Here is a 27,938-nt window from a genome sequence, read left to right as displayed (position 1 = left end):
TTAAGTACATTAAATATCAGAAAATTACTTTTCATACTTAAGTACAGTATAAATCAGATACTTTAAGACTTTTACTTAAGTAATATTCTAAAAGGTAACTTTTACTTCTACCAAAGTCTTTTTCTAGTACCATACTTGTACTTTTACTCAAGTATTGCTTTCTAGTACTTTATACAACACTGATCTGAACATATTTGCCAAGCGCAATTACCAGTATTAATCAATAAATGATCGGGGAGGGTCATGCCTTTTTTCACAATCATTTTGGAGGGTCATAGAAAAATTTATTGAATAAATAACGAACAGTCCCTAATCAGAATGTATTAGCTTTTGATTCGAATTTGTTCGTTTTAAAGTGGACATTTCAAGCTTTAGCCTACATAGGCTAGCTATATTTTGTTTCAGTTCTCGTGTTACAGTTCACGGAGATCATGAAAGCGCGCCTGATTTGTTTTTACAAAACAACGTTTTCTTGTTATTGTGAGTTTACACAAAAAAAGTAGTTGCAAATAATGTATTATTATTTTCTGTATGACCAGAAATGATTGAGTATTTTAAGTTGTTTCCACTGTTGATAGGAAAATGCAAGTGTTCACGCGCTCGCCTCCGTGCCATATAGTGCACGCTCCACACTCCACACAAACCCTTGGATATGCGTCAAAATCTTGTGTTTATTTGTGATAATCTTAGTACTGTATTATTATTGTCTAACCCGTATTATGAATGACATTTGATGAATTGCTTTGTTCCTTTTTTGGATAAAAGCATCTCTAAATATGTAGCCTAATAAATGTTATAATAATGATGATAATTATTATTATTATTTGCGTACACGGACCCCAAACACACCGCGTCTTCTAAGTCAGGTGACTGTAAATGCTCAAAAACTGTTTCCATTGCAGTTTTGCAAAATATTCCTTTTTGCACAGTTGGTCGCAAGATCTGTGTGCTTAGCAAAGGACAGCTTGGTAACAGGCAGGACACACCTTGGAAATGCCAGGCATGTAATGTTCACTTGTGTCTTCAGTTGAACATTTAGTTCCTCCACATAGAGGAATTACAATAAAACAGATTGAAAAACAAAACCTTTGAATCTCTTTGTTTAGGCTTGCCTCATGATGGGCCATTGGGGGAGTGTCTGTCACACCCTGGGTCTGAATCTAATTAATATTGATAGGCCATTACCACTCCCAGGCATAAACCTCTTCTGACAAAAAAACAGTCTTACAAAGTTTAAATCAATGTATTGTTTTATGTGAACGATTAGGCAGGATGTTTTTCCACATCATTTTGAAGCCAGAACTCGAAGCGACAACATCCATTAGTCAAAAGTCTTGGGAACACATATTTAGTAAGCGTTTTGTGGTCTTATTTCAGCAACTTTCATTTTTACTTTTTTCAATAACCATGCATAAACATTATTCTCTTAAAAATACAAACATGACATGTTGCTCACATATTATGGTAGCCCCGTTTGTGCTATATAGAGTGAATTTACACCTTTGGCATTAACATGTTTATAAATAACTGAAAAAAGCACAAATGTCAACCAATCAGATCGGTTATCCAGATACAGAGGCTACATAATATGAACAAATGTAAACGCACGGTGTCCTGATTGGCTATTGATCCGATCTGCTTGATCGGATCATGGTGACCGCATGTTGCCAAGTGTAAACGCAGCCTCTGTCTCCTCTCCACCAGTAAGCTGGTGTGTGGTAGGGCTGGGCGATATGTAAAAAATATTTTATCGGTAATCGCCTTAAAAAAATATCGCGATATCCGATTATATGGTCTACTCAAGTCCTGCCCCCAAAACGCCCCGCCGGAGACAACGAGTTTGGCTGCATTTATCTAATGATAGCCTGCGATTTAATTAGTTTAATTGAATGATCGAAAAATTAAAGGTTTTACTTTGGTTAGTTTGAGCTTAAACGAGCATAAAACATTAGCTTTGCTGTTATGTTAGTGTTGCTAATCATTACCACACACATTGTTCGTTTCGCGAGGAGAAATGTTCAATAGGCTACATTTGAACTGAACAGAAGACAATTTAGTGATTGTAATGGTGAATGCATGTTGATGTTATAGCAAGGTGTCTTGCCTATTTGTTTTTCATAAGGTCCGATGTTTCTTTCTTTCTTTCTTTTTTGCTGGTAAGCCTACCTATCGCCTTATTTGATCAGTTTAATTTCCTAAAAATATGTAGCGCTGTTTTTAAACTTGTATTTAAACTATACTAGATTTGTTATTGGTCTAAATATCTTGGTATATAAATAAGGGCAAAAACTTATTTTATTTTTTTCCTCCTCCTAGTTCCAAGGTCACCTTAAGCCGTTTACGAAATAAAAATTATAGGTTTATTTATTCAGAGACAGAACTCATTAAAAGTTATATTTGGGTATTATTTTGTTTCTTTTGTTAATTTCTTTTGTTAATTTAAAGTAAAGTAGCGCTTCCAATATAGCCGTACTGTAACGGAGCTGCCAACATTGTAACCTCCGAACGCGTGCATGAGATATTCAAATCAACTAAATTTCTTCATCCGTTTGCAATATAATGTAATTTTAATTACAATGGTCATGTTTGTGCTTTTTGATTAGGCCTATTTATTAGGCTATGTGCAATATGTAAATTAATATTCAGAAAAGGGTAAAGTTAGCCTACTTCTACTATTTGTTTTTCTGATTAACTTTATTAGCTTGCAAACCAAAATAAAATAGGCCTAGGCTACTTGATTAGCCTATATTATTTTGTTTTAAATGGATATATGTCTGCTTTTCTGAATTAATAGGATAGTTTATTTTTTTCGTCTGCAGAACAACATTTTATAAAAACGAATAGCATATGAATAACATAAAAATAATGTAAATTATTAAAAAAAAATAAAAGACCTGATTTTTTTATTTATTAACAAAATTAGGAAAGTAAGGATAAAGGATGTATTACCGGAAACACATCTCAAGGTCGTGGCTACACAGACTCATGTTGCCATTAGAGCAGCGCCGAAAAACGGGCATATAAAATATTAAGCTAGTTAAAGTTACAAAAGTTCAGTGAGTTATTTTCTCTTTCCTTTGTGTTTTGATAATTATTAAATGGTGGCAGCGAGTGTTTTTCTTTCTCAACCGAAGACAAAACCGACTGTGTTTATTTGATTCTATAAATTAAAGGTTGGGTAGGTAAGAATTGTCTAAAGAACTTTTTTTCAAATTGGCTTAAACTGTCTCTATATACCAATACATAATTAAAATGTAAGTACTTTGAAAAAGAGAGTAAAAAAATTTAGTGACTATAGTGTATTTTAATCTTCAAAAAACACAGCTCATTAATTCCTACCGGGACGAAACAAGTGATTGGCTTGCGTGACTGTCACCATGACTACCGCCGCTATTACTGGCTCTGCCCACGTGCGCGCAGTCGCGCACCCGTTTTTAGGTGGGAGTGAATGGAATTAATGAGCTGTGTTTATTGAAGATTAAATACACTAGAGTCACTCAGTTTTTTATACTCTCTATTTCAGAGTACTTGCATTTTAATTATGTATTGGTATATAAAGACAGTTTAAACCAATTTGAATAAAAGTTTTTTTTAGACAATTCTGACCTACCCTACCTTTAACTAAGGATAATTGTGAGATATACTTCTGTATGTATTTGGCTGTGCACTATGTGAGTGGCGGCTCGTTGTTTGAGTGCGCAGCTCAGAAAACATTGCGCATGCAGACAAGTTCTTTCGTCTTGCGCTTAAATAATTATATCAAGAAGAATCGATTTTCTATTCCTAATCCTAACTAGCCTATAAAAAATATTTAATTCATATTATTGCATGTGAATAAATGTGTATAGGGCTATGTGAAATATAGGCCATGTAATTTTTTTATATTGACGATTATCGTCTAGAAACGACTGTTATAATCGACATCGCCCAGCCCAATAAGCTGGTGTGTGGTGTCCGTTCTGGCGCAATATGGCTGCCGTCGCATCATCCAGTTGATGCTGCACATTGGTGGTTATGTAAAGCGCTTTGAGTACCCAGAAAAGCGCTATATAAATGTAACAAATTATTATTTAAAATGCATTCCACACAAACATCTGCATGACCATATGTAAGTATGACGACAGAATGTTTTATTACACTGATCAAATGAATGTCTTCCTCCAGAGTGAATGTGTAATTTTGTAAACCTCTTGCCACACTGAAGAACACTACAATTACTTTCCAGAATGAGTTTTCAAATTATGTTCTAGGTCTCTTTGATTTGTGAAAATCTCTTCACACTGAAGGCAGGTGAAAGGCTTCTCACTGATGTGAATTTTTTACATGATTATTGAGGTGTTTCCTGTCTGTGAACCTCGTTCCACACTGATGACACATAAAACAGTTTCCTTTTGTGTGAATCCTCATGTGGTTATTAAGGGATATTTTCCATCTGAAACTATTTCCACACTGATCACATGTGAACGGCTTCTCTCCGGTGTGAGATCTCATGTGAACTTTAAGGTTTCCTTTTCAGCTGAAACGTATTCCACACAGTTTGCAGGTGTAAAGCTGCCCTCCAGCGTGAGTTCTCTTGTGTGCATTAAAGGTTGCCTTACGTGAAAAACTTATTTCACACTGTTTGCAGAATTTTCATGTGGCGTTTTTTTTTATGAAACTCTTCCTACACTGTTGACAGGTGTTAGGCTTCTCTTTAGTGAGATTTCATGTGGACTGTAAGGTTTCGTTTTAGGCTGAACTGTATTCCACACTTTCCGCAGGTGTAAAGCTCAGTGTGAGTTTGCTTGTGGACATTAAGGGTTTTCCTACTTGAAAATCTCTGTCTACATTGAATGCAAGTTAAATGCTTCTTTCCAGTGTGAATTCTCATGTGGCCTTTAAGGTGTCCTTTTTGAGCGAAACTCTTTCCACACTGATCACATGTGAATGGCTTCTCTCCAGTGTGAATTATCATGTGGGCTTTAAGGTTTCCTTTTACAGTGAAACTCTTTCCACACTGATCACATGTGAATGGCTTCTCTCCAGTGTGAGTTCTTATGTGGGCTATAAGGTTTCCTTTTCTAGTGAATCTCTTTCCACAGTGTTGGCAGGTGTTAGTCTTCTTTCCAGTGTGAGTTCTCATGTGGACTTCAAGATTTCCTTGTTGATCAAAACTCCTTCCATACTGAAAGCAGGTGAAATAACGTCTAGTTGTTGTCTTGTCAGTCTTTGAGAAATTTAAAGATGTTTCTCCAGTTGCGAAATCATGATGATTGTCAAACTGATCTTTCTCTTTCATTTCATTCAGTTCTTGACTCTCTTCTTTCAGCGCCATCAGGTCTATGGTGAACAGTGACAGATATAAGTTAAACTCAGTCTAATGACACAAAGCAACACATAAAAAAACTTTTTGTTTTCAGCTTCTATTCTCATTAGATCTTGTGGCAACATAGATGACAACATTCTCTTGGATACCTTGAGAAATATACAGATGTTTGTCCACAAATGCAAACATATTTTAAGTCCTATTTATCTGACTATTACCACTTGTATTCAAAGACATAAAACAATGGCTAAATAATACAAACAAGTCACATTACTTGCATAAAAAATAATCAAAATGCATATGCCATACATAAAATGGAATAGGCTTCACACGGACATTAACCCTCTAGGCGCCACGGTCGAGTTTACTCGACAAGATGCGGCACTGAACAAAACGGCCGATTTTGTCAAATAGGGAGTCAAATTTCCTTCAACCTCCCATCCACTAGTTGGCAGACATGTTATACTTCATCCCTGACTCAAAAAAACAATGCTTTTATACAAAATCTTCGAGCTAGAGCGCATTGAATTGCGAACAAAAGCAGAGCTAGTGTGCGAGTGAGCCATTTTATCAGAGCAATATTGTCAACGTCAGCGAGTATTTGCATTAGATTATTATTATTATTATCTAATTGCATCAATAAATGTTACCCACAATGAAGTGTTGGGTCTTCTATTCGCAGACCCTAATTCTGAAGGGGAATATCTGCCTTCAGAAGTTGACGTGATTATGAAAGTGAAAGTATAGCTCGTACGTTACACCAAGCACAAACGGTGAATCCTTTGCCCAATGTAGATGGTCCTTTGCCCAATGTCAGTGGTGGGAACAATGTTTCCCGGGGTCGGAGTGTTCATCACAAAGTTAGCAGGTGTGTTAGTGTTGTGGGGAACGAGGCGGGAGATATTCACTTATTACAAAATTGTTTGTAATAAGTGAAGCTGGTAATGCTGTTTTTTTAGTTTAATCATTCTCTACTGAGATTGAGAGATGTAATGTGTCATTTTATTTGCAATTGATTTCATTCAAGGCTGTGTAGCTGTAAATCTGTTGTTTCCATCTCTTCTCTTTTTCTGTTCTTGTTAAACTTTCCTTCAGTGATTCTGCTTGTTAACAGCAGGTGTTCATCACTAATGCTCAATCATGACTCGATTAATCAAATATCTCATTATCTTAAACACTGGTTCAGTGTTATTTTAACACTCTCTAGTGTGGGACATGTACACTGAGCAGTATTTTTTAACTGAGAATTTTGCTCTTTAGGTTATGAATATTTGTTATGATGTGTAATTTTATAACACGATGGAAGTGACTTTAATATGTTGATTAAAATTACTTTCACAAAGATGCATATTTTCTGGTGCCATTTTAAATTATGAAGCCATTTACCTCATTGCCCCTTGGCCTCTGTCCATCATCCCTATACAGTATATACTTATTGGCTTCATCACTGTCTCTCCACCAATAAGCTGGTGTGTGGTGGCCGTTCTTTGCCGTCACATCATCCAGGCGGATGCTGCACATTGGTGGTGGTTGAGGAGGTTCCCCCTTCTATGTAAAGCGCTTTGAGTACGCAGAAAAGCGCTACATAAATGTAACAAATTATTATTATTTAAAATGCATTCCACACAAACACACAGGGTCTTACATCTGCATGACCATATGTAAGTGTGACGACAGAATATGTTTTATTACACTGTTCAAATGAATTGGTCTTCCTCCAGAGTGATTGTGTAATGTGAAACTGCTCTATTTTGTAAACCTCTTGCCACACCGAAGAACACTACAATTACTTTCCAGGATAGGTTTTCAAATTATGTTCTAGGTCTCTTTGATTTGTGAAAATCTTTTCACACTGAAGGCAGGTGAAAGGCTTCTTGATTATGATTATTGAGGTGTTTCCTGTCTGTGAACCTCGTTCCACACTGATGACACATAAAACAGTTTCCTTTTGTGTGACTCATGTGGTTATTAAGGGATATTTTCCATCTGAAACTATTTCCACACTGATCACATGTGAACGGCTTCTCTCCGGTGTGAGATCTCATGTGAACTTTAAGGTTTCCTTTTCAGCTGAAACGTATTCCACACAGTTTGCAGGTGTAAAGCTGCCCTCCAGCGTGAGTTCTCTTGTGTGCATTAAAGGTTGCCTTACGTGAAAAACTTATTCCACACTGTTTGCAGGTGTAAGACTTCTTTCCAGTTTGAATTTTCATGTGGCGTTTTTTTTTAATGAAACTCTTCCTACACTGTTGGCAGGTGTTAGGCTTCTCTTTAGTGTGAGATTTCATGTGGACTGTAAGCTTTCCTTTTCGGCTGAACTGTATTCCACACTTTCCGCAGGTGTAAAGCTCAGTGTGAGTTTGCTTGTGGACATTAAGGGTTTTTCTACTTGAAAATCTCTGTCTACATTGAATGCAAGTTAAATACTTCTTTCCAGTGTGAATTCTCATGTGGCCTATAAGGGTTCCTTTTTGAGCAAAACTCTTTCCACACTGATCACATGTGAATGGCTTCTCTCCAGTGTGAGTTCTCATGTGGCCTTTAAGGGATCCTTTTTGAGCAAAACTCTTTCCACACTGATCACATGTGAATGGCTTCTCTCCAGTGTGAGTTCTCATGTGGGCTTTAAAGTTTCCTTTTACAGTGAATCTCTTTCCACACTGTTGGCAGGTGTTAGTCTTCTTTCCAGTGTGAGTTCTCATGTGGATTTCAAGATTTCCTTGTTGATCAAAACTCCTTCCATACTGAAAGCAGGTGAAATAACATCTAGTTGTTGTCTTGTCGGTCTTTGAGAAATTTAAAGATGTTTCTCCAGTTGCGAAATCATGATGATTGTCAAACTGATCTTTCTCTTTCATTTCATTCAGTTCTTGACTCTCTTCTTTCAGTGCCATCAGGTCTATGGTGAACAGGGACACATACAAGTTAAACCCAGTCTAAATGACACAAAGCAACAGACTTAAAAAAATTTGGCCTAAAATAGCGTCCTTTAAAGTGTGTATGTCAGGTTAATTTTTTGTTTTTGATAAATTAAATAAGGATTAGATGTCTGAGTGAAAATGTAATTATCATTAAAATTATTACTGTAACTCTACAATAAGCTTTATAGCCATTTCTGTCAAGATCATATTTTTAAAACACAGCTGAGCTGTGACGTCATATGAGGGAGACGTGCTGACAAAGTTCTATTCAAGTATGGAGAGTTTTGAGTCTGAGGAGATGCAAAATCCCCCTCAAACCTACGATGGCCCACAGCCATACAATTTTGAGCGGGAGACAGATGAGGAGCCAAACAGAAATGTAAATAATTCCTATCGAAGAAACATAAATATCTTGTGTGAAGAAGAGAACCAGTGGAGAGTTGGTCAGGTGTCTGGTAAGTATAGGCGTAAGGGTAGGGGGAGAGTGGGGTGAGTTGTGCCAGTTTTTACTCAAAGTGCCTTTAAAGTGAGGCCATGACAGTAATGCCTTCAACTTAAGGATTTACATATATTTCAGGATGTGGTGCATCCCTGAGAACAATAACTTTGGATCTGAAATAAATTGTTTCAGAAATGTAGCTTTTGGAAAAAAAGTGGTCTCGTGGCACAACTTGCCCCTGGTGCGGGGTAAGTTGTACCTTTGGGGGAATATGTTGGGGGTAAATTGTGCCAGTGATTTCTGAAGTAAAACAGAACATTTTAATGTTATGAACTGTAATGCTATATAAAAGCAAGACAAATTCAATACAAAATTACTAATTTAAGGTTTATTTAGATATTGTCTCCCTATTAAACTGTTAGAATACCATAGCATGCGTTTTTCCAATATGGTAAATTGCATAGGGATTTTGTATTGAACATAACTCTGGATCACAGTGTCACAGAGACAAGAGGGTGGGCTCATTTTACTCAGACGACCAATCAGTCTCTAAGGATCATTGTGAAGCTATCAAGCCACGCCCTAGCAACCATTTAGAGCACCATAGCAACACAATTTATGATATTTGTGAATCATTTCAGGCAAAAAGGCTGTGGCAATAGATGCCTTTTGACATAGAATGCTGTCTGTCAATTATGTAACATATAAGAATAAAATGACTAGGCTAATTTCTAAACATCCTGTGATTTAGGCCACTTAAAAACTTAATAAAACTTCTCTTTAATAACATAGTGCAAACTCAAAACTGAAATCAGTGTTAGCTAAATTAAACAAATGGTAGGTAGGCCTAAGTCAAACACTGATGAGGCATGCCCATCTCCTCACTTCTACAGATTATCCCCTGTCAGTATGTAGGTATAGGTGGTCTGGATCTGGCACAACTTAACCCAGGCCCTTTGGCACAAATCACCCCAGACCCACAAGTTTGAAAAACTAACATGATCCAGCAGTTAAGAGCTAACTTTATGCTAACTGTATAGACTCATTGTATAGCCTGCTAAAGCACTAAAACATATGTGAAATGTTTTCAAACGTGTCTATACTTGTTCAGACACTACAATCAAAAAAACCTTAATCATAGAAATTTTACTTTGACAGTTTTTTGAGCTAAAATGTGTTTACACTCATGCCATGTTTCTTTCTTCTTTGGAGGATGAGTAAAATTGATTGCTTTTCAAAATTATGTGGTCACATGACCAATTTCTCCTATGGTTTTCCAGAACCAAGGGGTGGAACTACTTCCCCCCCCTGGTACAAATCACCCCACTCTCCCCCTACATGTATTCGTATTGAACCGAAATGGTACGGGCATCACGGTTCGGTGCATGAATATACACGGAGAATACACGGTATAAAAATAAATAAAACTCGCGTGCAAATTAATTAATGCGGAACTATACGCGGGTTATTTAGGGACACCTAATCTGTAGCTCCGCCTTAGCTCTGTAGCTCCGTGGCTACAATGAACAGGCTGCGGTGTCAAGATTGCAATGGTGGAATATGTTGGTTTGTGTGTGTGTGTGTGTGTGTGTGTGTGTGAGAGAGAGAGGCGCGGGTGCGATCGACTGCTTCTACTACAGTAGCATATAGGGCTGGGTACCGAGTCTCGATACTTTTTAGGTACCGACCGAATTGCCTCGATACTATCGAGTATCGAAAAATGACATGTTGTTCGGTTCCAGATTTCGATACCTAAGGAGTTAACTCGTCAACGTCAGTGCTCAAACAAATACATATGAAATGCACAACGACACACATAAAGTCGCTCACGCACATACACGCAAACTCTATTCACACGGAATGCGCGCACACTCATATGAGACGCGCATGCGCACGCACAAACGTACTCGGTTACTAACGTAACCTCGGTTCTCTCTAGGAGAGGGAATGAGTACTGCGTCGAAAGACGCTACGGGAAAGATATTTCTTTTTCGAGATTGAAGCCTAAAAATTAATCCTTAATTTTGTAAATATTGTAAAACGCTTTTCTGTAGCATACAACCTTAGGCGGAGCAAATCGCGCGCCCATTGGCTGCTCCGCCAGAAAAGCACAGCCTATGCGAGGCCAGTGACGCTGACCAATGAGGACGCTTCGCGCCCTTCTGCGTCATCTCCCGCCGAAACGGGCGTGGTCCAGGCCTATAAATACAAGCATAGCTGTCTCCCACTCCGATTTTCGTCACAGAAGCGACGCAGTGTGGGCACGCACGGCCTGAGACGCAGTACTCGTTCCCTCTCCTAGAGAGAACCGAGGTTACGTTAGTAACCGAGTACGTTCTCTTACGTAGAGTTCTCTCGTACTGTGTCGAAAGTCGCTACGGGAACCCCTGTAACACGCCGTGCGTGCTCTTGGACCGACACAGACACCCGAGGGCGCGCACGCCCTGGTATACAAGCGCCTACACCAAGAATGTATAGGGAGAGCGGCTAAAAATTAGCATCATCCCTCTATAGTAGTGCCCCTAAGGGCATAATAACATATATATGTAATAATAGATATATATGAGGGGTAATAGCATGCTCATGGGTAGGGATGGGAATTGATAAGGATTTAACGATTCCGATTCCATTATCGATATTGCTTATCGATCCGATTCCTTATCGATTCTCTTATCGATTCTCATTGGGTGAGGGAATAAGAACAAATTTGTTTGTTTGTATTAACTCGCTTTAATATCTGATCAGAAGACACAGCACAGAGCACATATACACAAATTATGTGTAGCAACCTCAGAACAAACCTAAAAGTAGGTGAGCTACTTCTCAAAGGAAAGTCCAGGGACCTATACTGCCCTACAAAGCAAAAAAGCAGTAACTGCATTTTTGGTCAAAAATGAGTTATTATCTTTTTCATGACATTCAGGGCATCCTTTGTTATGTGACAAAACATCTTATCTCAAATGTGTGTCGTTTTGGAGAAAAATGGTAATAATCTACATACAACTACTTAGGCTGGATGACACAGGATAAATTTAAAGTCATTTTTCTCATGACTTCGTTCTGCACTCTGCGTAGTTACTGCCTTTTTACTTTGTAGGGCAGTATAGCCGCAGTGTTTCTCAACCAGTTTGCCATGGCACGCTTGTGTGTGCCTTGAAAGATTATCAAGAAGGGTGCCTTAGTGCCTTCGCATTCATTGGTCCAGACAAAAAAAAAACAAAAAAAAAAACTGCCATTTATCTGCCATAAAAACGAAAAACACAGACTGAAAACAGTCAAGGTAGAGCTTGTGCCTTTTGGAATATTAACAGTGCTCATTTGGATTCAACCTGAAACAAAACGTGTGTGCGCTAGTGAGTGAGCGAGAGTGTGTGCGCGCGCGTGTGTGTGTGAGTGAGTGCGAGATAGTGTGTGAGTGAGCATGTGTGCGTTTGTGTGTGTGTGTGTGTGTGTGTGAGTGAGTGAGCGCGAGAGAGTGCGTGTGAGCGCGAGAGAGTGTGTATGTGCGCTTATGAGTGAGCGAGAGTGTGTGTGTGTGCGTGAGCGCGAGATAGCGTGTGAGCGCTAGTGAGTGAGTGTATATGTGCGCGCGCGTGTGTGTGAGTGAACATGTGTGCGTTTGTGTGAGTGAGTGAGCGCGAGTGTGTGTGTGTGTGCGCAGTGAGTGTGTATGTGTGCGTGTGAGACGGCATGCGATGGCTGGTCGGAAAGCAACGTGGCGTCCCGTTAAAGGCCTCATTATACTTCTGCGTCAAACTTCTGCCTCTGCCATGTTTGCCGCGTTCTGAATCAAAACAACGCAGCGCGTGTGTGACGTCATGACACGTTTGCAACGAGCAGAACCGATACGCAGAATCGATACGCAGGCATGCTAACGGTTCCAAGGAATCGATTCACTGGGCACCGGTTCTGAAGAAGAATCGGTTCTCGGTTCCCATCCCTACTCATGGGACACATTGTCAGTGAGTGATGCTTAAAACACAGGAGTGACCTGGGCCGCAGCGCGGGGCAGGAACACTATACATAGTCTTCTAGACCGAGAGCAGTTTAGCCTGCAACGCAGGAACCTCTAGGTTATAGAACCTTATAAATGTAGACGGGGAGGCCCAGCCTGCCGCCATACAGATATCTTGTAACGAGATTCCGCTATACCAAGCCCACGAAGAGGCCATGCCTCTCGTAGAATGTGCTCTGATGCCCAGGGGGCATTCCAAACCTCTAGATGCGTAGGCTAGCGCAATGGCGTCCACTACCCATCGAGATAGACTCTGTTTCGTCGCAGCTCGCCCTTTAGAGCGCCCACTGAACGAAACAAAGAGCTGCTCCGACTGTCGAAAAGCAGCAGAGCGGGACACATAAGCTCTTAATGCCCTGACCGGGCAAAGGGAGCTATTTCCGTCCTCAGAGGCCGGCAGAGCCGACAGGGAGATGACCTGAGCCCTGAACGGTGTGTTGAGGGACTTAGGTACGTACCCATGCTTCGGTTTCAACACGACTACAGAGTCGTTGGGCCCGAACTCCATACAAGAAGCTCTCACTGAGAGCGCTTGCAAATCCCCTACACGCTTCACTGAAGCGAGAGCCAAAAGAAACACGGTCTTGAAAGACAGGTGCTTCATGTCAACTGAGTGAATAGGCTCGAAAGGGGCCCCTTTCATAGCGTTCAACACTGTAGAAAGGTCCCAAACGGGGACTGAAGGAGGCCTTGGAGGATTTAACCTCCTGGCTCCTCTAAGGAAACGGACCACCAGGTCGTTTCTGCCCAGTGAACGGCCAAGCATTGGATTAACGAACGCTGATATGGCTGCCACATAGACTTTGAGCGTGGATGGGGTTCTTCCCTTATCCAATAGCTCCTGCAGGAAGGAGAGAATCTCCGTTTCCCCGCACTGAAGTGGAGACAGACCTCGGTCTGAACACCAACCAGAGAACACCGACCATTTGGAAGCGTAGAGCCGTCTAGTAGACGGGGCCCTAGCCTGCTCGATCGTGTCTAATACTCCCTTTGGGAGGTTAGCGGGTACCCGTTTATGGCCCACACATGTAGGGACCATAGATCCGGCAAGGATGCAAAATCGAGCCCTTGGCCTGCGAGAGGAGGTCCCTCCTCACTGGAATCGGCCATGGAGCAGTACTCTTCAGTTGCATCAAAACTGGGAACCAGGGTTGATTCGTCCAGTATGGTGCGACAAGAAGCACTGAGCATCCGCTTTTCCTGATTTGCTCCAGCACTTGAGGCAGGAGTGAGACAGGTGGAAAAGCATAGAGCGGACGGCGGGGCCAGACACTGGCCAGCGCGTTCGTGCTCTTCGAAAAGAATTCCGGGCAGTGAGCGTTTTCCTGGTTGCAAACAGGTCTATTTCCGCTCTGCCAAACATTTCCCACAGCAGACGCACTGTCTGTGTGTGTAGAGACCACTCTCCCGTCGGAACGTTGTTCCGTGAGAGTTTGTCTGGTCCTACGTTCAGATGACCAGGCACATGCATTGCTCTCAGCGAGCGCAGGTTGTGCTGGGCCCATACCAGTATGCGTTCCGTCAACCTGAAGAGGTTCCGGGATCTCACGCAACCCTGGCGGTTTATATAGGCTACTACCGACGTGTTGTCCGAACGGACCAGGACGTGGTGTCCCTTTATCCGAGGACGAAAACGCCTCAGCGCTAAGTCCACTGCCATCATTTCTAGGCAGTTTATGTGCGGTAGTTCGACTCGTTCCGCCCACTAGCCAAAGAACGGTCTGCCTTCGAGCAGTGCTCCCCAGCCTGAGGTGGACGCGTCCGTGGACACCACCTTCAGGCTCGAGGAAGTCCCCAGGCTTACACCTGACCGGTACCAGTCTGACGCTCTCCATGGTGTCAGGGCTGAAATGCATTCCTGATTGACCTTGAGGCGATAACGACCGTGAACCCATGCTCGGCGCGGTACGCGCGCTTTCAGCCAGAACTGCAGCGGGCGCATGCGCAGCAGGCCCAACTGTAGAGCTGCCGAGGCTGAGGCCAAGCATTTTTTTGAAATCTCCTGAGCGGCACTATATGACGCTGCGGAAGGATTCCGCCATCTGCAGGGTGTTTCGCCTGCGCTGTGATGACAGCCGTGCTGTCATAGACAGCGAGTTCAGTTCCAGTCCCAAAAGGAGATCCTTTGACTGGGAATCAGTGAACTTTTTCTCCCCATTGACTCTCAGACCTAAGTGCTCGAGGTGATCGAGTATTAGGGTTCTGTGGCGAATGAGTTCTGAAGGCGATTGAGCTAGAATCAGCCAATCGTCCAAATAATTCAGAATTCGAATGCCTCGGAGTCTCAGGGGTGCCAGCGCCGCGTCCATGCACACTGTAAATGTACGAGGTGCTAGAGACAGGCCGAATGGCAGGACTGTGTACTGATATGCCCGGCCCTCGAAGGCGAATCTCAAAAATCGCCTGTGACGTGACGCAATTTGTATGTGAAAATACGCGTCTTTCAGATCTATTGCCATAAACCAGTCTCCTCGGCGAATCTGCGCGAGGATTTTTCTGGTCGTGAGCATTCTGAACTTTCGCTTTGTTAGCGCTTTGTTCAGATGCCTCAGATCTAAAATGGGTCTGAGACCCCGTCTTTCTTCGGTACCAGGAAATATCTGCTGTACAAACCCCCTTCGCTCTGAGCTTGAGATAAAGGCTCTATGGCCCCTTTGCTCAATAGCTTCGCTATTTCGGCTCGAAGTAGATGTGCTACTTCTGTTTTTACCGTGGTTTCGACTCTCTCCGTGTGACGGGGAGGGCGTCGATAAAACTGTAGCGAATAGCCTCTTTTTATAGTCTCTAGCACCCATTCTGAGACCCCAGGAAGTCTTTCCCATGCATCTGCACGCGTGACTAGGGGTTGAATGTAATCTGGGCCCTGGTCGCGAAATGGCGGCGACACGAGAGCAACCGTGTGCTGTAACATTGACGGCGTGGCGTCTGAGGCGGGGGGCATGCTTAACACAGTGTGCATCCCGCGCGCGCGCTCATAGGGCTCGTTATATTTGTGAATAAATGTGGGCGCGTGGTAGCGGGCACATTTATAACACCGGGGACACTGTGTTTGTGTACTGACTGACCGTTCGTTGGTTTCGTTTTTACAGAAACCGCGGAACGTGCAGTGTGTAGTGGTTGTGGGCACTGGACAGTGGGCACGCTCACTACATGTAAAGCACAATCGACATGAGTCGATTTTATGTGTGCAGACCCTGTGTTGTACAGGGCTGTGCTTGCACGGGTTGAAAAACCGGGCTCTGGTCGCGAAATGGCGGCGACACGAGAGCAGTCGTGTGCTGTAACATGGGCGCCATTGCAGCGTATGATGCGGAGGCGCGCTTAATCGAGCGGGCAGCCCGCGCGTGCGCTCAGCTCTCTCAGCTGAGAGAGAGAGAGAGCGCGCGGTGCGAGCCCCGTACGGCTCGGCATGTTTGAGAATAAATGTAGGTGCGTGAACGCGGGTACATTTATAGCACTGGGGAGTACTGTCTATTAGAACTGACTGACCGTGCATCGGTTTCGTTTCATAGAAACCGTGTGACATGTAGCTTGTAGTGATTGTGGGCATTCTTGAAAACGGCACGATCACTACATATAATGCACAATCGAAATGAGTCGATTTTATGTGTGCAAGCCCTGTATTGTGTGGGGCTGTGCTTGTGTGTACGAATGGGCACTGGGTCGTGGGCATACAGTTACACACATTACATCATCGGCCGTGGCCGGGACACCGTGTAGCACAGAGAGTACGGTCTATCAGAACCGACTGACCGTACATTCGTTTCGTTTTTACAGAAACCACGGGACATGCAGTGTGTAGTGATTGTGGGCACTGAAAAGCGGGCACGTTCACTAACTTACATGTGATGCACAACCGACATGAGTCGATTTTATGTGTGCAAGCCCTGTATTGTGTAGGGCTGTGCTTGTGTGTACGAATGGGCACTGGGTCGTGGGCATTCAGGATACACACATCACACCATCGGCCGTGGCCGGGACACCAGAAAATACATTTTCAGATTTACCTGGGGCGTCGTGAAAACGGCGTCTGTGTGCAGGCAAACGGGCATTGATGCCGATTTGGTGACTGCAAAATACACTGGCACGGTCGCGTATGTTGGGACTGTGCGAGCGAGACATTTTAGTGAAATCCGGCCGCGGCGGGATTTTAACACTGTAGCTTTCCTCGAAGCAGAAGTGCGCATCCTGGCTGAAAACGGGGCTTTCCGGGACTCCGCGATTTCTTCGTGAATTCAGGAAGGAAAAGGCGCGGGTTGTGAGGACGGTAACGTACGTTCCTCTGCAGAAAAGCAGCCCTCCAGCCGGTAAGCGCATCGATGCTGGTCTTTCTCCGTCGACGCTCACGAGCGGCGGGGGAGGGGAGATCCTCGGAGCTCGCCCATCCCTTGCTACCCGAAGCGAGGAGAGAACAGCAGTCGTCCTCCACAGACGCGGCTTCACCTTCCTCGTCCATGACGGACGCGGCGGCACACAGCGGCCCTTGTCCGTCGTCAGAGGGTCCAGCGAAGCGGGCGGAGAAGCTGGCGGAGAAGCTGGCGGCAGCAGCGGCGAGCACCTCGTGGTGGAGGGAGGTTCCGGGCTCCGCTGAGCACGGCGCTTTTCACGGCGCGGCACTACAGCGGGCAGAAAGATGCAGCTTCAGTAAATGAACCCCAGGCGAGTCCGCAGAGTCACTGTAGGCATCAAATCACAGTGATGGCAGCCGCCATCGACGAGAGCTGAAGCTGCGTGATCATCACCCAGGCAGGAAACACAAGCACGTGGTCCCCGTCGCTGAGCGGGGCTCTACACGAGCCACAGGAGGTGCGAGGCATCTTGAAAAAGACGCTCGGCTCTTTTAGTGGTGGAAAAACTGTGTGACGCGACGGCGAACACACACACAAAACACACACACATAATGTAAAAGGATATTCCACGCCGGAGAAGCGCAGCAGGGAACGGCGGCTGAAGGCGGCTTCAGATAAAGGGCTCGTCCTGCTGAGGTGCTTGTTCCAAACGGCTGTGGCGGCTCGAATCCAATCCAACGATGCGTGTAGCTTCGTGAATTTTAGAAAATCGGAGTGGGAGACAGCTATGCTTGTATTTATAGGCCTGGACCACACCCGTTTTGGCGGGAGATGACGCAGAAGGGCGCGAAGCGTCCTCATTGGTCAGCGTCACTGGCCTCGCATAGGCTGTGCTTTTCTGGCGGAGCAGCCAATGGGCGCGCGATTTGCTCCGCCTAAGGTTGTATGCTACAGAAAAGCGTTTAACAATATTTACAAAATTAAGGATTAATTTTTAGGCTTCAATCTCGAAAAAGAAATATCTTTCCCGTAGCGTCTTTCGACGCAGTACGAGAGAACTCTACGTAAGAGAACTCGACACGCATACTTATGAGACGCGAGCACACACACACACACACACAAACTCTCCGCGCACATATTCATATGAGACGCGAGCACACACACATAATACCTTAAAGATGTGGAAAAGTCGATCAAAAGTGTGGCTACATTTCTCCAGGCTCGATGCCAACAGCGCGCGATGCAGTATTTGCGGTAAAATAATTGCTGCAAAAGACCGGTACCACGACAAATATGATGAAAACCTTGACAGTGCACGGAGTAAACAGAGCAGAAAGTTGCTCCGTCTTCGACTGGTAAATGAAGAGATACCTTGTTGATCACTCGGACAGTGTTTATATTGCAATAAATAATAACCTACTGAATGTACACTGCCGTTCAAAAATGTGTTAGTCAGAATTTTTTTTCAGTAAGGATGCATTAAAGTTATCAAAGGTGACATTAAAACATGTGTAATGTTACAAAATATTTTGTTTTTAAATAAATGCTTTTCCTTTGAATTTTTTATTCATCAAAGAATCATGAAAAAAATTATCAGTTTCCAAAATATTAAGCAGCAAACTGTTTTCATATTTTTGAAGGGTCATGTGACACTGAAGTAATGATTTTGAAAATTCATCTTTGACATCACAGGAATAAATTACATTTTGAAATATATTAGATACGATTTTAAATTGTAATACTATTTCACAAAATTACTAAAGTTTTACTGTATTTTTTTATTAAAAAATTCAGCTTTGGTGAGCATGAGCGCTTTATAAAACATTTTTTGTTCCTTTGTGCACTTGCTAAGGAGCATGAGTCAAACTGAAAAAATAAAACTAAATAAATAAAAAATAAAAGTTTTTCTGAGGTAATATGTTATGTAATCTTGTTAAAATGGATTTCATAAAATTGGTATCGAAAAAAGTATCGTTAGGAACCGGTATCGAAACTGAGGTATTGAAATTGCACCGGAACGAAAGATTTTGAACGATGCCCAGCCCTAGTAGCATACACAGTAGCCACCGCATCAGCTACCAGTCTCACTCGGGTTTTAAATCCCATTTTATAACTCATGAGATCTCCAACCGCTTAGTCCTTCTCAGTGAAATGGGCGCTGCAAATAACTGAAGTCTTGGATAACGAAGCAGCACTGAAGTCAACGCGTTTGGTCCGAACAAAGTTGACCCAGGCACGGAACACAGACCTGCTTTTTGCGGAAAAGTGGACTCTGTGACCGGTTTTAACGGTGTTTTTGCACCCAGCACAAACGGAGTAATTCACCATCGTGAAAATACGCCTGCGTATACTAACTACCTAACTTAAATAACTAAATAAATGTCCTAATCACTAATTCTCTCGCACCATTGGTCGTCACTCGTACAATTATCAAAACAACTCAGCGGGGCTGGGGAGACGTCTCCCTCATGACGTCAGGCGATTCGTTTGGGGGGAGGGGCAGTTTTAAGTGAGGACTGAAAATAACGAACTTTTTCATCTTATATTCTGCCTTTAGGTATCGAAGAACATACAAAACAATACATCAACTTGTCAAACGTGTATTTCCCCTAACTATTTTGTGTTAATCATAATTGCAAATTTAACCTGACATACACACTTTAATCCATGTTCAGTTTTGCAGAGTAACCGTTTTGTTTTCAGCTTCTATTCTCATTAGATCTTGTGGCAACATAGACGACAACATTCTCTTGGATACCTTGAGAAATATGTTTGCATTTGTGGACAAACATCTGTATATTTTAAGTCCTATTTATCTGACTATTACCACTTGTATTCAAAGAAATAAAACAATGGATAAATAATACAAACAAGTCACATTACTTGCATAAAAAATAATCAAAATGCATATGCCATACATAAAATGGAATAGGTTTCACACGGACATTAATGAAATATTTTCATCAACAATATGGTTTAATTAAATAAATACGAGAGAAATTAGAGTGCTAGTTATTATTAATAATGCATCATGCTTAGATACATGGGGGAAAAGTATGAAAGCTCAATCGCAAGCTATTAACAGTTATCTCAAAATAATACATTACAACTGGATTATAAGAACATATTTTACTCCAGTTAGGTTAAACAAAATTAATCAGAACACTCCAGACACATGCATCAAATGCTCAGCTGATACTTTTGCACTGCATGTGAAATTGTCCTAAGGTGCCGGAGTTTTGGAAAGAGATAGCTTTAATAATTTTTCAGATGGTATCTGTCAATCTCCCAATGAAACCAGACATTTTTATTTTGGGGATTTTTTTTTGTACATTGTAGTAGCACAGTAAACTCATTGACTTGTGTATACTTCAAGCAAAGCACCTAATAGCTATGTATTGGAAGAAAGTGGAAAAAACATCTATCATGCAATGGCTCAATAATGTCCTTTTGTTAGTCGATGGAAAAGATTACATATATTATGAAAGGTAAACTGAATATATTTCAATATTTTTTGAATATTTGGCAACATTTTAAATCCTTTATTTCAAACTCTGATTTCAGTAATATAATGAATGAGGTATAAGGAGATAACATAACCTTCCCATTTTCACACACATTATTTATGGTTTAGTAGCAAGAAAATTTATTAATTTAATGTTTTTCCTAATTTACCCCTTCTTATATCACAATTGGCTTCTCTTGTATACATGACTATTTCCAACTCTTGTTAATGTATAGGTAACGGTTTTGACCTTTTATTTTTATTATTAATATTATTGTATTATTTTTTTTATAAATTATTGTTTATTATTATTAAAATTATGTAAAAAAAAAAAAAAAAAAAAGATGTAACTATTTTAATGTATAATATTGTTGTAATATGCTGAAATAATTTGTCAAAAAAAGAAATGCATCAATGTTTTAGAAAAAGAAACATCTAAAATGAATATTAGCTGCTGTGTCAAATAACAGCACTGATCATCATGCGCTGAAGCTGGAGAGCTTCTTGAACACTAACGGACTGCGTAACTTGAACTATGACCGTTTACACCTGGTATTAAAGGGGTATTATGCTCTTTTACAAAGCCTTGATTTTCTTTTTGGGGTGTACTAGATTATGTTTAAAGGCTTGATTGTTCAATTTTCTTTTACACATTTTCTATTATTACATCCAGAGATGGGAAGTATTTTAATTACATGTATTTGAAATACGTATTTAATTACTTTTGTGTATTTTGTAATTTGTATTTTCCCTAAAAAAAATATTATTATTATTATTATTTTTTTTAAATACTTTGAGAGACTGTATTTTGTATTTCAAATACTTCAATAGACCTATGTCATTTTATTTTCATATACAATAACTTTAATCACCAGGCTTAATAGGACTACCAAATAGCCTATCACAGTTTTGGGGCAAGATGCAAGAAAATCACATGTTCCTGTTCCACCGCGCAAACAAGATCAGAAGTAAAGCAGCCGTTTTTGTGCTCTTTCAAACTGCTTTAAATATCAGTAGATATTATTCACTGAATGGAAGGAAGATTACTACAGAAGATTTGCGTTAAATAGTTAGAACTTGTGAATTGATTTACTAGCTAAAGAGAGACGTGCACTGTCTAGTGATGCGCAGATCGCAGGTATATCCGTGGGTGCTGTGGATAATCCGCGGGCGGGTCGGCTAAATTACGTTAGGCCTAATAAAAAAAATAACATTCTGATTGATTGCATGTGGGTCGCAGTCGGATGGGATAAATCATTAATGATGGTAATATTAAAACAACGTGTAGGCCTACATGTATGTGACTTGAGTGTGTTGCTGAAATCTGAGCAGTTGATGAATTGCGGTTTGGCGGGCATCTGCCAGAAACTCAAAATGGTGTACAAATTCCCGCCTTGGAGAATATTCACCACTGTCGGTCGTGTCTTAAATTAAAGCTGCGGTCTGCAGTTTTTCCTCTTTGTCGCCATCTCTGTAAATCTGCAATTGCAGCTATTCGCGGAATTATCAACTTTACGCGAGTTGTGCCTCGGAGACTGACACATGTGCGTGTGTCAGTCTCCGCCGGTGTGCATACTGGCATTCAGAATCACATATTATAGTTTTTGGAAGTATGACCAACATAAGAGTTTCCACCAGAAAAAGTCACTGAACAAGTAATATGCACTTTTGTTCTGTCCAACTAAGGGGAAAAAAGCATTGCAGTAAATCACGCTGATTAAATCTAACGATCGCTTATCATATCACGTCAAAACGTGCAAATTATAATTTGCTCTCAAATTGTACATGTTAACAACATCAGCATTGCGTGACTACATCAAATAAAAAAATAAAATAAAAACATTTAATGCCCTTCCGATATTTATCCTTGTTTTGGCATGGGCCCGGTTGTAGCGTCTTATTTTCTGTAGCCACTCCGAAGTCCAAACAATGTCTTTTGCATTTTAACACTAGTGAATCTCCAGTAGGTGATTGTCGTTTGAACCTTTCTGGATCCGCCATCAAATGAATATGTTTAATTATATCAAGTGCTGTGAGAAAAGGCTATACATCTCCACCTCCAGCATCCTCACACGCAATATAGCCTACTAGCCGAGACACCTTCTTCATGTGACCAGATCTGACGTAATGACGCAAAGACATGCTCGAATTTCCCGCAGAAATCCACCAGTACCACTGGAATTAAAAACATTATTACAAGCTAACCGTTTTGAATCGAGCTAAGGCAAGCAGAGAGTTTTGAACACTGGCTGGTTATGTACTTGCTCAATTTTATTTTGGATCATTTTTAATCTCGCCAATAATCCACGTTAAAAGCGCATCTTCTGCACTAAACGATGATCCTTGCGTTGAGTTGTGTCCTCCAAGCCAGGTAGTGTTTTACCCACACTAACTATCAATATTTCTTTTTGCTCCTCCAGTAATTAATTAATTTTAAATGAATGCATAGCAATAACCTTTATTCCCCATGGTAGGATGATGACTAGCCTACATTAATGCAAACATTAAACAGCTATGCATATAGGACAAATGACCTCCACTATAAGTTAAGGAACATATGCAAACAGCATTAAATATTAAATAAATTATCATTATTTTATCAATAATCATGAATTTTTAAATGAATAAAGTGTTTCTGATAAAGTTAAACAAAAAAGTTGTATTAATTTCACATCGCGCACACTGAAATACTTCACATCTGGTCGGCTTGTCGCACAAGTACTTTTTTTTAACACATCGAAAGCTTGAATCGGATAAAAAATATATATACATATGCGTAGACCTTGTATGACTCTCCATAGAAAACAAATGACTTCCGGTCCATCGGCTATCAGTTATCTTGAGCAGTGGAAAGACGGCTTAACTGTTTGGAAACCGGATGGTCCGTGCATTTGTTCTTAAAGTGCTGTCTGTCATTAATGTTAATCAAGCAACGAAAGAAAAAGAGAAACTCACTCACTGCTCCGCACTGAATAAATTTAGTATAACTAAGTATCATCTATCTATATTTAATAATCTACAGTATATTTAATTCATACAGTGAGGACTGTGCAGTGTTTTTACATTTAATTATTAGTTACTTGAATGCTACTGTTAAATAGGTGTTAGTGCTTTTCGAATGCTTTGGATATCACATAGCAACTGGTATTTATTTTCTTTCGTTAGGAGTCTGAGGCCCTGTCCACACGGAGACGTGTTTAGCTGTAGATATACGTACACATTTTGTGTCATATTGGCGTTTCGTCCAGACGGATCCGGCGTTTTGAGAAACTGAAACCTATTTTTTTAAACCGGGTCCCAGAGTGGATAAATCTGAAAACGACACGCTTGTGTTTTCGTGTGTACAGCCAATCCGTATATTTAGTGAAACGATGATGTCATCACCCCACGTGTCGACTAGTCAGACAGTCACGTGACAGAAACAACACCTGTCGACTACATGCTTGTATAATAATATAATATAATGCTGCAGAAGCCTCTTTTATTCCTTTATTTATTATTTACTTGAATGTATTTTTATTTTATTTATTTATATTTTTCTAATGCCATGGTGCTGGTCTGTTGTCTGATTAAGACATTTCGTATTTCAAGCAAAAATAATATTCGACGATCGCTGGGATTATTGATTATTAGGCTGTTCAAAAAAACGCACCCCTGCCCCACATGCTCACGGCACAACGGCGTTCGCTCAAAGTCCACTCCGACATTACATTTCTCAGTAAGCCTGTTGCAGCCATTAAAGACATTTTATTTAGTTTCATATTTATGTTTAAATATTATGTTATTTTTTTATTTCATCTATGTTGATTTATGAAAGTGAACAGCATGAGTAGGCTAATCGTAAGATGCGCAATATATCGGGAGACATAATTTTGACCACATTAAGTTTTGTTTTGTATAAAGCCTTTCTTTAAAGTGAATTTTGTTATAATATAAAATGAAATAATATAAATGAATTGGTATAAATTGTATCTTAATTTGGAACTGGAACTTGTCTCATAAATGAACCGAAACTCAGAAATATATCTATAGAATGCTTGAAATGTCTACTTTTAAACAATTAAAATGTCTCCTTGCTATATGACACATTCATTACTTTTGCCGGTTCTTTGTGGCAAGCTTTATGAGTCCGCTAACTAATCGAATATCGTGACTCATCCCTCTTTTGTACCAGGCCATTTATGGTTGTTCATATTGTATAATAAAGTTCTTGGGAAAAAAGAAAAGAAGACGATAGTGAATGCTATTTGACGATAGTGGTCCTGACAGAACCAACCTGTTTGTTCCTCTGCATCTTCTTGTTTCACTCCGAAAGCTTCACGCTCCTCATTCATAAACACGAAAGCTTCACTCTCCTCTTTCATAAACACCAGATCTGTTTGTGTCTCAGTTTCTTCTTGTTTCACACTGAATACTTCCTCAATCGTCAGGTCTTCACTCTCCTCTTTCATAAACACCAGATCTGTTTGTGTCTCAGTTTCTTCATGTTTCACACTGAATACTTCCTCAATCGTCAGGTCTTCACTCTCCTCTTTAATCAACGCCATCTTTATAACAGTGTCTCGTGGATCTCAGTCGCTTCACCAGGAGTTTTTCTGTGTGTTTGTCCTGTTTGAGATGAGAATAATTAACAGAAAGATAAATAAATCCACACTAAATCTCTGTGTGTGTCTCAATCAGCTCTAGTTCAGTGCACTGGTGAGAGAGTCAGTCAGAGAGAGAGTTAATGGACTTAAATCACCTGATTAGACTAAACACATTCAAAAGTGGCACTACAATTTAATAATATTGGACATTCATATTTAGGTATGTATTTTTATATTTGTAGATCACATTCAATCAATTAAACACAAACATTTGTGATTTGTTAGTAAAAGTTGTTATACACGTTTGTGATCTCGTTGTATTTACACTGTTTTGACCAGCACGTGACGTCAGCGCGCGGTGATTCGATTCACTGAATCATTTTGGGATGCACCCAGTTAAAACTCTTTTTCTTAGGTTTCGAACTGATATAGATGCGAAATGTGATTTCTGTGGGATTGAGAAAGAAAATGTTGTCCACTTATTTTTTTAATTGCATTTATATAGCTAAATGTTTTGGGTAGATTTGGAATGTTTTCTTTGTAAATGTTTAGCAATGAAATTTACTTTTCTGAAAAATATTTTTATATTTTAATAGACAGACAAAGATTACCACCAAATGTGGCCTTTATCTATGTTCAATTATGGGGAAATACCATAAAACAAAAATGGGCTAAACACCCCAACTTTTTGTTATTTCAGATAGGAATGAAAAATTATATTGAGTTACTAATTGTGTTGAGTCTTGGGTCTTTATATGAAGCTTTCATGCTATTTATAGGATGATCTCATACCTCTTATTTTCTTAAACATATATATAGCCTATATTCCCTATTTGTTGTCATGTATAATTATTTAATACTTGTACACTATATGTTGGATTATTGTCATGTTTAGTATTTGTATGAGACTGAAATTTAAAATAAATTTATTTATTTTAAATAAATAAAAATCATTTTGGGAAACAATGGGTTTAAAAATATCTTGCCAATGACCTTATTTGTGTTTGTGATAAACTGATATAGTTCCCGATACAGGGAGCGAAATGAGACGCACTTAAGTCGATGGATTTTCAATCATATTTCCCGGTCAACGATATGTCGATGACTTTTCAACCACAGGTCGTTTCCCGGTCAACTCTAAATCAATGACTTTTCAACACATTGGCAATCGCCTGGTAAACCAAATATCAATGCTTAATCAATCATAAAGATAACTATAGATCAATGTTGTTGCCATCAACATTAATAACGTCAGGTTTCATCGATATATGAATGGTGATTCAACATTTATTTTGCATTGAAATTTCAATATAAACCATAATGATTATTTAGATGTAAAATCAATATTTAACGTTATTCAATGTTGGCTTGCTGTCTGGTCTCTGTTACTAATGTGTGGATGCACTTTTCTAAAACTAAAAATAACATTTATTAATGTTAGATCAATCAATAACAACAATTAATTTAACATCGCTTGTAAAAACTATAAAATGATCGGAACAATTTGCAATGATTTAAATGCTAAAAAACACAAACCTTTCTCCAGCCAAATCACAACACACGCAGGAGCGCGACTCTATGACGTCACACCGCCACGCCAAAATAAAAGTCCCGTTTCTTCTTCTTGTTTTACGGCGGATCGCAACCATATTATGTGCATTACCGCCACCTATCTCAGAAATGCACCATTAACACTTTCCTGTACTACTTTACCCCTATCAACCGGCATAAATTCCCCTTATTTACCCGCATAGAGGCTTCATAGAATTGATTACTCCTGTCTGACTTTAATACATTTTGAATTTTAAACTTAACTCCTATATTGTTTAAAAAGTCCTGTTTACACATTGCAGTGTATAATAAAGCAAGTGTCAGGTATTCATTTTTTAATTACATATACATGTTTAATAATGTGCTGAAAATGTGTATCACATCTAATATGTGAGATTCTTTTTACAAAAGCAACAGTGCAGAAATCATATTTGCAATTTTTTTTATGCAAACAAGCCATTTTTTTATTTTTGTTTAATGCATTTTTACATTAAATAAGGTTGTCAATAAAACTAAAACAATAACACTACATAGCAAATAATCTTTATAGACAAAAATCTGGCTTTTAGCAATGCTTAGGCTATTTATAATAATAATTGTGTATATTTCATATATTACAGTATGTAGTATAACACGTATTAAGCACTTAGTTTAGATGAATAAAAATATGCAAAGGTAATATAAATAATCTTTAGAGTAATTAGATAATCCTATAACCCTGTTTGTTTAACTACCACCATCGAGCGAGTGACAGAGCGTGAGAGACACCGAGTATGTCAGCGAGCACCTTACTGTATAGCAGCCTTTCTCAAAGTGGGTGCCGCGGCACACTGGGGTGCCCCCTGACTGTGTCAGGGGTGCCGCCAAAAAATTACGAAGGCAAAAAAAAATAAAAAAATAATTTACATTTCATATATAAATATATTTTAATTTACATAAATACATTCTTCTTCTTTTTAAACATATGAACGGGTTAATAAAATTGTAAATTCATTTTAGATAAATATATAGCTATATATATTAAATTAACCATAAAAATCTGTCTCACCTCAGTAACTGTCATGACGTCCCCACCGGGGTTGCTCTAGCCCCCTAGGGAGCCCGCGCCCTAAAGATACGCGAATGGGCAATTATTTCATCCGCAAAGTTTTGCATCACAAAACTCATCTGTCCGCCATCCGTCCGCACCAGCGTTTTTGACCAATTTTCAAAACCGCACCCGCCCGCCATCCGCTGATGGGCGATAGAAAGCGCTGCTGATGACAGCCGCGAGACTAGAAAGCTCTTACCTCAGAATATCAGCAATGAACTCCGTCTCCGATCGGCG

General features: G+C 40.2%; 1 protein-coding gene across 4 annotated transcripts; it reads right to left on the bottom strand.

Moving 5' to 3' along the window:
- Positions 1 to 970: 970 nt before the first annotated feature.
- Positions 971 to 26,682, bottom strand: LOC307003987 (uncharacterized protein). 4 transcript variants are annotated; one of them, XR_013798900.1, is made up of 4 exons: positions 26,597 to 26,682; positions 24,751 to 25,082; positions 6,692 to 8,204; positions 3,985 to 5,319 (listed from the first exon to the last, which is right to left on the bottom strand). XR_013798900.1 is itself a non-coding variant. In XM_079622929.1 (3 exons), exons 2-3 carry the CDS (start codon positions 25,019 to 25,021, stop codon positions 4,694 to 4,696), a joined length of 897 nt encoding a protein of 298 aa, XP_079479055.1. In that variant the 5' UTR covers positions 25,022 to 25,082; positions 26,597 to 26,668; the 3' UTR covers positions 971 to 4,693. The 4 variants fall into 4 exon arrangements, 2 of the variants coding, with proteins under 2 accessions (XP_079479055.1, XP_079479054.1); XR_013798901.1 differs by having other exon boundaries at positions 3,985 to 4,354; positions 7,217 to 8,204; positions 26,597 to 26,668; XM_079622929.1 differs by lacking the exon at positions 6,692 to 8,204 and having other exon boundaries at positions 971 to 5,319; positions 26,597 to 26,668.
- Between the last annotated feature and the right edge of the window lie 1,256 nt (positions 26,683 to 27,938).

This window comes from Phoxinus phoxinus (genome assembly GCF_949152265.1).
Source record: "Phoxinus phoxinus genome assembly, chromosome: 9".
Lineage (NCBI taxonomy): Eukaryota > Metazoa > Chordata > Actinopteri > Cypriniformes > Leuciscidae > Phoxinus > Phoxinus phoxinus.
This window is presented reverse-complemented; position numbering and strand designations above follow the sequence as displayed.

Bases quoted from the DNA above. Each gene is read 5' to 3' on its own strand.
- LOC307003987 (XM_079622928.1), bottom strand. From the start codon at position 25,021: ATGGCGTTGATTAAAGAGGAGAGTGAAGACCTGACGATTGAGGAAGTA. The intron at 8,205-24,750 runs GTTGGTTCTGTC...TGTTCACCATAG, and splicing joins AGATGCAGAGGAACAAACAG to ACCTGATGGCACTGAAAGAA.